Here is a 13084-nt window from a genome sequence, read left to right on the forward strand (position 1 = left end):
TCAAACCGTTTAAACCTGTGAGGAAGCTAACAAATAGGTATGCAAAATGCAATCAACACAGCCCTAAAACAGTGAGTAACACACCAAACAAACACACACAAACAACACCGAATTTTAGCGTGGAAAATCCCTCAATGGGTAAAAACCACGGGACACCTAGTGCCGCTTAAAATTCACTATCACCAGCAAAAGAGCAATACAAAAGTTTTCTCTAGACAATACTAGAGGCATACAAATTCATAATACCCTAAAAAATGCACATCAAGGATATAGAAACAATCAAAAAACAAGAAAGAAAGAATATCACCAAAATAATTGCTACTGTTCATGCTCAGAATCCGATCTCCACCGTCCAGAATGTTGGCCCAGAACTTGTGAAGCTGCTGTCCAAACATTAGGATGATCCAACGGTGCGAACTCCATCGATCATCAAAACACTGAGACTACTGAAACTTGAAGTTTTTCACTCTTTTCTTTCTTGTTTTTCTCTCTCTTTCTTTTGCTCTTATTTCTTGCAAAAGAAGTTTTATCCCCCTTTTATATTGCTCCCAAATAAGTAAATCAAGTGGGGGCCCAAGATGAGCCTATTTGCTGGGCTTTTCCTCATGGACTAAGGAAACAAAAAACCCAACAATATTATACGGTGAATATGGCCATTATATAATGGAATATATAATGGAATGAAAATTGGAAAGCAGATGGTGAAAGAAACAACCTAAACAATAGAAAGTTAGAATTATCTTTTTTGGTTTAAAAAAAAAACTATAGAAATAGAGCTCTACATACCAAATTTGATTATATGGCCACTATGATCTGCTCTTCATGTTTCTTTTCCAATAGATTATCTATATGCTCTGAACTTCAAGTAAATAAGAAATAAGAAACCTATACATTACAAAACGAATATAATTATTTAGGTACTTACCTCCTTTTTGAGTCTTCTACTCCTTTAAGTTATCACTGTATGTCAAGAAATTATAAGTCATTGAGTAATAGTAGATGATTAATGGATGAATATAATTATTATTTTTATACGTACCTTCTAATTGACTCTTCTTCTTCTATTCCTCTTCCAATAGAATATCTACTTTGAAGAATTCAAGTTTGGTTCGAAGGGAACGCAGGATTGCGATAACATCGTCCGCTTCTGAAGACACCAACTTAGGACAACGGCTGATAGTCAATCTCTGTAGTGAATTATTATTAATATTGAGGTTTCTAAATTCCTCAACTGATATCATCAACTCCGGACAATCTTGAATAATCAATTCCGTGAGAGAGTTGATGAATTGTTTGTTCTGGCAGCCACTAATCTTTGATATCATTCCCTCATCAAACAAACGCCTTAACTTCTTGCACCACTCAATTCTCAGAGATTGAAGAGATTGGAAAGTTGAGCGTAATTGTGCTTCATTATTATTATTATTGTCCGCAAGGGTTGACGACGATGATGGTATCTCATCATCAAACATTAATGCCATGTAACCAGCTCCAAATAAAACACTTCTTTCTTTCATATCACCAAGAGTGAGATGAGTGAGAGCACTAAGATTTGAGATACTATATAACAACTCATCCGAACAATGACCCCAAACAGATACATCTTTGAGTGATTTGAGATGCGGTGGCAAGGCCCATAGCTTTGGGCAATAAGATATCTGTAGCTTGCATAGATTAAGGAATGCTCCGGTACTAGGAATAGTAGGAGACACCAATTCCCTCAAGTTCTTCATGTCTCTAATAAAAAGTTCCTCTAACAAAGGGAATAATGCTACTTCAATTCCATTCATATCCACATCATTATTTAATCTATTAAGATTCAGATGAGTGAGAGTACCATTAAGATTCCAGATGCTATATAACAATTCATCCAAACATTCACCTTCAAGGGTTACATGTTTGAGTGCTTTGAGATACGGTGGCAAAGCCCCTAGCTTTGGGCAATCAGTTATAAACAGTGTGAATAGATTAGGGAATGATCCAGTACTCCAACAGCCAGGTGACACCAATTCCCTCAATTTCTTCATGTAATTAACAATAAGTTCCTCTAACAAAGGGAATAGTTCAATGACATCTCTACTACTAGCAATAGTATTCACATTGTCCAAGTCCATAAACTCAAGGTGTGTTAGAAAAGAATATGATTTTCCCACCCATTTAGGGAGATTCACACCTTTGTAACCACTTATTTTCAATGTCTTCAGCCTTGCAGTTGAAACCTCTAGAGCTTCACCAATTTTCTCATCTCTAGTTCTCTTGCTCTCATCATCTTCTTCATAAAATCTCCATTCCAACTCCAATTCATTGATACTCGTCTTTTTAGCCATACTTATCCCTCTTTCCATAGATGCATCACTAACTTTTCCAAGGTTCTTAATTGTCATTGATCCGCCGATATCCAAATCTTTTAATTCGTCGAGTTGACAATATCTCTCATTCTTGCCTATCACAAACCAGCTTAACGTCTTCAGATGTTTCAATTGCCCCATCCCTCTAGGCATATATTTTAATCTACAACAACCCTCCAAATAAAGATGTCTTAAGTTAATGAGGTCCCTCGTATTTCTTGGCAAACATTCAAGCAGAATACAATAATTGAGCTTCAAAGTTTGTAAGTTCAAAAGACCACATATACTATCAGGCAATGTTTGTACGTAAATAAAAGAGATGTCTAAATATCTAAGATGTTTTAGACATCCCAAATAACGCAAATATTGCATATTTCGGCATCCTTCAAGGACACGTAAAGACGGTTCTTTCCAGTTGAAATTTACACCATTATGTAAGCCATTGAACATTATTCCTTGCAACCCTCCAATATTCCTAAGAGAATAAACTATTGTTTTGTCTAACTTATCAGCCATTATTGTTACATGACGAATTTCACGTCCTAAACCATCGCTTGAGCTTTTAGCATCCAAGGTATAACATTCATCTTTCATAACAGATTGCGCAAGATCGTGTATAAGATCGTGCATCTTACATGTTTCATAAAGTCTATACCGATTTATTTTCTCTTCATGACTAAAGAAACCCCAATGTGTAGTACTTGCCTTGTTTTGAACCCATGTTTCATAAAGTTTATACCGATCTAATTTCTCGTCTTGAAAAAAAGATCTCCAACAAAACTCCTGCCAAATTGTATTCCCAATATCTTCAACTGCTTGATTTTTAACTGTAGGAATTAAATCATGGGCCATCCACAGTTGGATTAATCTCTGCTTTTCAATTATAGTATCTTTGGGAAATATAGCACAAAGCGCAAAGCATCTTCTCAAATGATAAGGGAGGTCATAGTAACTCAACCTTAGAATAGGCAAGAGATCAGATTCTTCATTATGAGATATCTCCAATATCTCATTATCTTTAATTTTACACCATTCATTTATATCACTTTTGAAGCCCAATTGACTTCCCAATGTCTTGGCAACTAAAGGAACACCCTTACATTTTTTAGTTATTTCTTTACCAATATCAACAAAGTTTGAAGTTTTTGGTGTTCCACACATAAATGCGCGCTCTTCAAAGAGTAACCAACAATCGTCGTTAGAAAGCACTGATAACTGAAAATGTTGAATCGTTTCCATAATTTTTGCCACTTTTTTTTTTCGTGTCGTGGTCAGGACGAACGCACCATTTGATCCACAATCCAAGATAGATCTCAAGCGGTCCCATGCCTCAACATTTTCATTCCAAACATCATCCAATACAATCAAATATCTTTTCCCGCTCAATTTTTCTCTAACTTTTTTCTGCAATTCTTCCGAGCATGCTTCCGCCTTTTCTTCTAAAATGGCTTTCATCACAAATTTAATATCAAATTCATCAGAAACACATACCCAGATTTTGGTTTCAAAATGCTTAGTAATCTCCTCGTCGTTGAAGACCGTTTGGGCAAGTGTTGTTTTACCAAGACCCCCAATTCCAACAATTGGCAGAACAGATAACTTTTTGGCAACACTAACACTAGATGTATTGACCATAATATCAATTATCTGTTTCTTTTCCTTATCTCTCCCATAAACTTGATTACAACTAGAAAGAGAGATGGTTTCACGCGAACTACTCGTAAGCTTGTCTATTTTTGAGTCAGGAATAGATTCAAGCAAATGTAACTTTTGGCGCTCTAAAGAAATTTGGTCAAGCTTCTTTTGAACATCCTTAATTTTGTGACCAAATTTTAGACGTGTCCAAGTACTACTAAAAGGATGGGTTATTGAGTTGGTTACCTGGATACAGGTTGAAGAGGAGGCATTACGCCTTTTGAGTTGAAGACGAAGATCTTCAAAGGTGCAGTCATCCATGATGTCTCGAACCTCATACGCCACATCTTTGAGCTTTCGCAACCAATTTTCTGTTTGATTGTCCTTGTCCTTCTTTCTCTCTGCATCCTCAAGAACGGCACTAATCGAAGATAGTGTGCTGGATAACTTTTGAACCTCCTTCTTAAAACTCCAAACAACGAGAATTCATCCTTAATCAAAGGTGCCAAGTTTGAAAGCAATCCACTGATTAGAGCTGCTTCAGCCATGGTGGTTTCTCTGTCGATCAATTTGATGATAAACTTCTCACAAATGTTATCTTGTGTCTACTGAAGAACAACCATTGAAATTAATCACATACAAAATGGACTTATCTATCCGTGTGGACTGTGGACCATACAATAATATAAACCACAATGTCTCTTGAAATATCTGAAAATGAATTATTGACAATCTTAAGAGAATAAAGTTACATTATTATTACTATTCAAGTTATAATCTATTCTCACCTGAAAAATTAACTATAAATTAATATTGCTATATAATTTTATTTCGTACCAAATCTCAGTTTCATTATTCATTTAAATAAAAGTTAATGTACTAAAGTTTTATATTCCAATTCTGTTGGAAATATTAGATGATCTTCACATATTGGAAATATTAAAATTTAAGTTAAAAAATATATAACACTAATTTATATATTATTGTTAACTGGTCAGATACTTAATTTACCCTTTTTTTCATATTAGGAATTTAGAAGCACCTCTTTGTTGACCTTTCAAATTTAATTAGGTATACAATGACCATCAGTAAAACATCTATTTTTTTTTCAATAATACTACATTTATGTTTAACTTTATTTGTCCACTAAACTGGTGTAATGGTCTCAAATAACTTCTTTTCACAAATAAAATATTTCAGAGTGGATTGTGCATATCAAATTGCAATGATATTAGGTACCAAACTTTAATTAGGATGAATAGTCTTTTGGCAACTAGTTTTAGCGATTTTAAATATAAAAAGTACGAATTTTACAATTTTTCTTTACAGTTCCAGTGTAGAGCTATTTTGAACCCATGAACTTCTGGGCATAATACTAATAAGCTTCTCTCATCATCTTTCATTTGTATTTTATTCTAACCCATGTACAGTTTTCTAATTATCAAAAAAAAGTTTTAAAGACCTAAGTGAAAATACAAACAAACAAAAAGTTTAGAGCCCTTCAAAAAGTTAACTAAGTCTTATTGTGATCTTCAAAAAATATCTTCAATTCAAGTTCCAACATCTTCTATTTGCTGGTGAATTAAACTATAGATGATGTATTTACATTTGGATAATGTTTCATTTTTATTTTTATTTCGCAATAACATGTTAATGATATTGTTTATATTTTTCTTACAAAAATTGGTATCCTTTGAAAATATAACAACATAAACCAACTTTTGATAAGGGAAATCATAATAACTTTGCTTTTCTATTTTGATTAAAAAAATCAAATATTCGTTTAACTAAGCCAATTTAAAAAAAAAAAAAACTCAAAGTGTGTTAGAAAAAATATAAATTTTGAAATACTAAGTTTATTTTCTAAAAGATTAAAACGAGTCAAAAATACTTGTTACACTAAGAATCTCCTATTATTTTTCTATGAATTAAAATAGCCCAACATCAAAGAAAAAACAATTAGGAGTTTATCACTAAAGAGATGATCCAAACCTCGGTCAATTCCTTAATACACATGGTGTACCCCTTTCGACTTCTTTATCATACATTTGTTTTCCTTCAGCAAATTTATCCATTGCTTCTCTATTAACACGATGAAAATGCATCTTGCAAAGAATAATTGAAATATAAAATATATTACCTTGTAAAAGCCAGTATAATTAGTCCATTTTTATAATACTGAACTATCTACCTAATATTAATTATAATAATACATATCCTTTAGAAAATATAAAATACAATAATGGTGATCGGAGTCTTTTGAGGGAAAATGGTCATTTGCAAAGAATGATGATGAAAATGCTCCAACAAAAACCTAGCTACTTATTATTTTATATTTGATTAATGTGTCATATTATTGTCTTATTTTCATATACAAGTTTTGACATTTCAACTTATATGCAATGATTATCTAATTAAAAAGTGGCATCTAATATAAATTAGGACCCCTACAAAACATAAATTGAAATTAATCACATACAAAATGGACCACACTTTCCTTTCGGTGTGGACCATTGATACAATAATATAAACCACAATTTCCTTTCCGTGTGGACCATACAAGAATAAAGTTACTTAATATTAGTATTGAAGTTATAATCTATTCTCACATGAAGAATTAAGTATAAGTTAACATTGGTTTATAATTTTATTTCATACCAAATCTCAACAAATTATAATGCAAAAACTTAGTCTAAGTTTCATTATAATGAAGAGTAATAACTAAGTCACAATTTCATTATTCATTTAAATAAAAAAAAGTCACAATTTCATTATTCATTTAAATAAAACAAAGTCACAATTTCATTAAGCACAACCATGAGAACATGACATAAAAATTTCATACTCATATATTAAATTCATATTTTATTAATTGTTTCATTTTTTACCTTGATAGTATCTAACCAAGTAAAAATTATAACTTACATAACAATAAATTAATATAACTAAGAATATTACAATACATTTGTAATTGATGTTACAACATTTTTAGCGACTTACAATGTCATGTTCCTTATATTAATGAATTGTGCGCATCAAATTGCAATGAATTTTAGGGACCAAATTTTCAATTAGTATGATTAGTAATTTCACACCCGATTTTAGCAATTGCAAATAGAATTAGTACGGATTTAATAACTTTTCTTTACAACCATATATATATTTGGTATAAAACGGTCCGGGTGTACAACTATTTCTAACCAATTAATTATGGGCATAAGTTTTTGTGCTCTGCCAAGTCTTCTCTCACCATCTTTCATTTTTACTTTACTCTAGACCTCCATCTTATTTTTTTATGTATCTTTATGTAGATAAATATTAATCTAAACTTTTCCAAAAAAAAGAAAAGAAAAATATTAATCTAAACTAAAGTTTTCTAATTCACAATAAAGTATGAAGGACCTAACTGAATATAAAAATAAAGTTTAGGAATGTATAGTAAAATAAAAAGGAGTAATAAGGGGAGAGAATTTGAGAAAAGAATGGGGGAGGGAATGATGTGTCACTACATCACTGGTTGGAAAATGAGTAAAGTGTGACGAGAGAGGGAAAAGAGAGAAAATTTGTTTATTTTTCAACGAATCAGATTGCGCCACGTCATTCCCTTTAAAATTTTCTCTCCCAAATTCCATTCCCAATCATTTCTCATTAAATAAAATACCTATATAGTTTTCCCTCCATTCAATGTAAAACCCTCTTTGTACAAAAATTAAATTGCTTTGTATAAAGTGTTAGAAATCTCATACAAATACGAGTCTAAATCAAACTTCTCTAACCCACAATAAAACTTGAAGGGTCTAACTTATAAATACAAAAATAAAATTTAGGAACTTATATAATAAAATATACTTATTTCAAATAGTGTTCTCTCAATTCAAGGCAACGACATGCGATGCGATGATTGTTGAAATTTTAAACTAATTCATAAATTCCATGAATGAATGAAAATGAGAATTTGGGTAGATAGAATCAAATAAAATTTAAATAAAATTTATACAAAATTTACACGTAAATTAAAGTGAAATTTGATCTAAATAATAATTATTTTAATTAATTAGTTAATTAATTATTTAATATTATATAATGATTTAAAAAGAAATTAACAAATTGAATTAATTCAATGTTGTTAATTCATAGTGATTGTGCGTATAAATTGCAATGAATTTTAGGGACCAAATTTCAACTAGGATGATTAGTCTTTTTGCAACTAGTTTTAGCAATTTTAAATATAACTATTACGGATTTTACAACTTTTCTTTACAGTTCGAGTGTAAAATTAAATTTTTCTAATTCTAAAAAAAAAAAGTTTTAAAGAGCTAACTGAATATACAAACATACAAAAAAGTTTAGGGGATAGTATTTTTCCTCATTTAAATACAACCACAAGCACATGACTTGTGTGGACCAAGAAATGTGTTAGAAATCTTGTCTTTAAATAACAAAAAATATTTATAGATGATGTTACAAATAAATTAAATAAACTAGAATATACCATGAACGAAATCACCAGAATAAAATGTTAATTCTAGGCATGTGCTTAACACATTTCACTTAAAACAATTTCATCGTTGTCCTTGATATTTGATAAATATTGGGCAGAGACTAACGGTCGAATCTTTAGAATGATACGTGTCACTCTTCCATTGGAAAGCCTCCATAGTACACACCAGGTTCTGAGCACTAGGATCGTGGTCGTACAACAACTGGTAGTGCACCGAATATTCCATCAAGGATGTACCTGCAAAACAAGTAATCTGAGGAAAATTCTCTTACGTGGCATTCATTAGTTGGTTACATATAGTTGTCGTACTAATCTTCACTAGAAAGTGGAGCAGGAGTAGAGTACAGCTATAGCACGTGGATAAGCGGGTGCTAGCTTCAAACATACTGCTTAAGCTGAGCATTAGACGTATTTCAGTTAGACGACCTCATCTAATGAAATTAAACATCCCCGTCTAAGAACATAATCCATTAGACCGCCTAGTCTAATGGAATTAGACTTACGTCTAATTACAATCACTTCAGACTAATCTGAAGGAGTTAGACTTACGTCTAACCTTCACTAATTAGACTACACATCTAATTATTCACTTAACCATTAGACTACACGTCTAACTTCTACTTCAGACTTGTCTGAAGGAGTTAGACTTACGTCTAACCTTCACAATCCAATAGACTGCTCGTCTAACTCCGCTGAGTTAGACTGCACGTCTAATTCCGCATACATTAGACTGCACGTCTAACTCCACTGAGTTAGAATGCACGTCTAATTCCGAGATCTATTAGACTGCACGTCTAACTCCACGAGTTAGACTACACGTCTGATTCCGAGATCTATTAGACTGCACGTCTAACTCCACGAGTTAGACTGCACGTCTAACTTCACGAGTTAGACTGCACGTCTAATTCCGAGATCTATAAGACTGCACGTCTAAATCCAAGAGTTAGACTGCACATCTAATTCCGAGATCTATTAGACTATACGTCTAACTCCACGAGTTAGACTGGACGTCTAATTCCGAGATCTATTAGACTGCACGTCTAACTACACGAGTTAGACTGCACGTCTAATTCCGAGATCTATTAGACTGCACGTCTAACTCCACGAGTTAGACTGCACATCTAATTCCGAGATCTATTAGACTGCACGTCTAACTCCACGAGTTAGACGTGCAGTCTAATAGATCTCGGAATTAGACGTGCAGTCTAACTCGTGTAGTTAGACGTGCAGTCTAATCCTGTGCATCTAATGCCAAATTGGTCTAATGAGCCTCATTAGAGCCAAGTCTAATGAAATATGATTTTCGATACACCTGCATCAAAGCGCATAAATCACTTTATCATCAAAATCACAATAGTCAAAATATTTCAACACATAGTTAAAATAATTTGACCCAACAATTTCCCCCTTTTTGATGATGAAATTGAAAACCTGCATAAATATACCAAAATATGCATTCATCATATAAATAAACAAACCTTGTTCATTCAAAACATCATTAAAGAAACATTGTTCGAGAAACTTAAACAAAGTAAGAGAAAAGAAATTATAGTTCTCCCCTTTTAACTCGAAGATCGGTTGGGCTCATGTCTTGATCGGATAGCATGTTCAAAAACGGAGGAAGATTGCGACCACCACGATCGCTTCCACTTGATCTACCACCACGATCGCCTCCACTGGCACGGCCTCTTTGATCAAATCCGGATTGCCTACCACGGCCACCGCCACTACTTCGGCCTCCACGATCACCACCCCTTCGACCTCCGCCTCTTTTAGTTGGCCTATGGTTTTCATCGTTACTTGGAGCTCGTCTGGATCTAGTGCCAGTTGACACACCGTCACTTCTTCTACTTAACTCACCTCGAGTGATTCGAAGTTGATCTCTATCAGTATTAGCTTTCGCATTCTCCTTTGCTTGAAACTTCCTTGCAATAGAGTCAACAAATTCTTGTCGTTCACCATCTGTTCTTCTTAGATATCCTTGAATTTCCACCATCTGATTCTTCACCAGCTGAATTCATCCATAGTCTCCCTATGACGGTCATCATTGATGTGCCTTTCAAGGTCCATCATTTCAGATTGATGGCTGTAGAGCTTCTTTTCAAACTTGGAGAAGTTTAAATTTGAGACGTGAGTCTCATACGTGTTCTTCTTTAGAGTGTTGTCCAATTCAGTAAGAACTTTAATAACTTCGCCAAAATCCTTTCTTTCTTCTTCCTGGGTTTTCAAGGCCTTTAACATGCTCTTGTGAAGAGATTGGAGCACAAAAGTCATAGACTTTAAAAGCTTGTTGCCTTCAGCAGAGGATTCTTTATTTGATGAGTTCTCTTGAGACTCTGCTGCCATACTCTGAATCGGTTCAAAATTAGTATGAATCTGCATGGATTGCTCTGGTTGATTCTTCTCAGCAACCTTATCATCTTCATTCTGCTCTTCTTCTAGTAGTTCATTTTCAGCTCTCTGAAATCATTCAAACAGATCTCCAGAGTAGTGACGAGGATTGTTGACATTTTTATGAACACTTCCCGCAATGATATTGGGGAATGGAAGAGGCCTGGCATAACTTGCATATTGATCATGTTCCTCCTTAGAAGAAGAACTATTTTCTTCATTATCTTTGTCTTTGGAGGGTTCCCCCTCAGATCTGATAATCTATGGTTGAGTTACCTCAGCCACTTTCTCTTGGGCTTCCTCTGTTCTCACAACAGGGGATATCAAAACATTTTCTTCAATAGGAGCTTGAGCAGCCTCCTCAACAACATCTTCTTCAAAAATCTCTTCTTCATTCGTTACAAGAGCTTGTTCAGGCTCTTGAACAATTACTTCTTTTTCTTCTTCATGAGGATTCTCTTGAATGGGTTGATCTAGAATACGTCTTTCTTCAGCAGAAAGATTCCCGAATTCAATCATAAGAGCAACATCTAACTCATCGACATCATCATCAGCATCAAGGATATCCATTGGTTCATCATCGTCAAAAGGTTTTGCTCTAGAGCAATTAGCGCCATGAACGTATCGGGTAGCCATCGAGACGTGATTATCAATGATGTCATCCAGCCTCTTTAATACTTTCACTTCCACCTCAGAACCTTTCTCAACCGGGTTAAAATTAGCCTTTCTGGCTTCAAGAATTCTGAAAAGTGCTCTTCCACATAAGCACGCTTCAACAAGATCTTTTCTCTTCAGAGCCTTACCCACCTCTGAAGTTTTAGCCCACTTGAGAACTTTCTTCTCATTGGCTACACGCTTCTTCCACTCATGGGTTATTGTAGAATTTGACAAGATTTCATTGTACTTGGAAGACAATCTTTCCAGGGACCATGATTCAAAAATTTCCAATTTTTCAACTGCAATGGCTTTAACTTGATCTAACACGAGGTCAATAATGTTCGTTGCCTCCGATACTTCTTCACAAACAGGGGTTTCAATATCGGTACCTTTCCCAACAACCTCGATGGGTTTTGGAGCAGGTTTGGGTTCACTGAAGACAATTCCACTTGACATCCTTGCGGAACGCATCAATTCGTACGCCGATTGGGGTTTCTTACACAGCTCGGCAGGGAGCTCTACACGAGTGACCTTCCCAGCTACTAAAGAATCTCTTTCAGCAGATTTACCAGCAACAAGGGTAAGAACGGCACCTTGTTCTGGTTGAGCACTTTCTGTACCACCAGCGGCTACTTGATCGGGTAGAACAATAGGAGATTCAATCCTGTTAGAATTTTCATTGTTTGGACCAGCTGATTCAACAGCGGGCCCTTCAGCAGTTTCATTCAACGGAGTAAAAACAAATTCAACTTGTTCCACAACAAGAACATTAAACTTAGGCACATCGGCCACATGTTTAGAAGAGGACGTTACCTTCATTGATTCAGACGCGCGAGGCGTCTTCGACTTCTTTTCCTTCGAGACGCTGGATCTCGAGGGCTTTCTCAGAATGGTTTCGGAGTAGACAGAGAGGACATGAGAGTTGCAGAAAGTACGCTTGGACCTTGCCTTAACCTTGAATCGACTAATTCGGAGTCCTTCTTATTGGAGCTTTTCAGACTGGAGGAACTGGCCTCCGATTCATTCACTGTCCTTGATCTCTTTTCCCCCGTTGATATAATGGAAGTAGATGGCTGTCTGAATCGAGTAGAGAGCTTACCACCTGTCTGATAACTAGACGCACCAGAACCAGATTCCATGTTGTTCTTCATTCTCATCAAGGTGCTCGCAATAGTAAGGGCAGAGAATACCCTGGGAGTGTTGATCTGCTCAGGTTCACCCATATGAACCCCCAAATGCTCCATCAATCGACTCAGTTGAGCCGCATACGTTATGATTTCCTTGTTTGACTAGCAGATAGAAAATCAGAGGTTCTGGAAAAGGGTAGATGCCCAGTTTACTTGGATTCCTTTTGAGATCGCGCACATATAGTCAAAACGGTCTTGACTATAGAGTTGAAAGGAACCAGATATCCCTTGGAGTGCATTAGCTACCACATCGTTCAACAAAATGAAGTGGGGTTTGAGTACCTTCTTGTTTCCATTAACATGGATCATCGAGTCATCAGCAGAAAAGGTCTTTGGCGACTTCATGAAGAAGAGCAACTCTAACT

At 34.9% G+C, this 13084-nt stretch overlaps 1 protein-coding gene across 3 annotated transcripts; it reads right to left on the reverse strand.

Annotated features, from left to right (window-relative positions):
* Positions 1-341: 341 nt before the first annotated feature.
* LOC124911181 (putative disease resistance protein RGA3) lies at positions 342-4578 on the reverse strand. 3 transcript variants are annotated; one of them, XR_007096592.1, is made up of 4 exons: positions 1040-4578; positions 926-960; positions 787-854; positions 342-610 (listed from the first exon to the last, which is right to left on the reverse strand). XR_007096592.1 is itself a non-coding variant. In XM_047451631.1 (2 exons), exon 1 carries the CDS (start codon positions 4302-4304, stop codon positions 1062-1064), a length of 3243 nt encoding a protein of 1080 aa, XP_047307587.1. In that variant the 5' UTR covers positions 4305-4578; the 3' UTR covers positions 342-960; positions 1040-1061. The 3 variants fall into 3 exon arrangements, 1 of the variants encoding a protein (XP_047307587.1); XR_007096593.1 differs by having other exon boundaries at positions 787-859; XM_047451631.1 differs by having other exon boundaries at positions 342-960.
* Positions 4579-13084: the final 8506 nt, after the last annotated feature.

The sequence above is a fragment of the Impatiens glandulifera genome, chromosome 8 (assembly GCF_907164915.1).
Source record: "Impatiens glandulifera chromosome 8, dImpGla2.1, whole genome shotgun sequence".
Taxonomy (NCBI): Eukaryota; Viridiplantae; Streptophyta; class Magnoliopsida; order Ericales; family Balsaminaceae; genus Impatiens; species Impatiens glandulifera.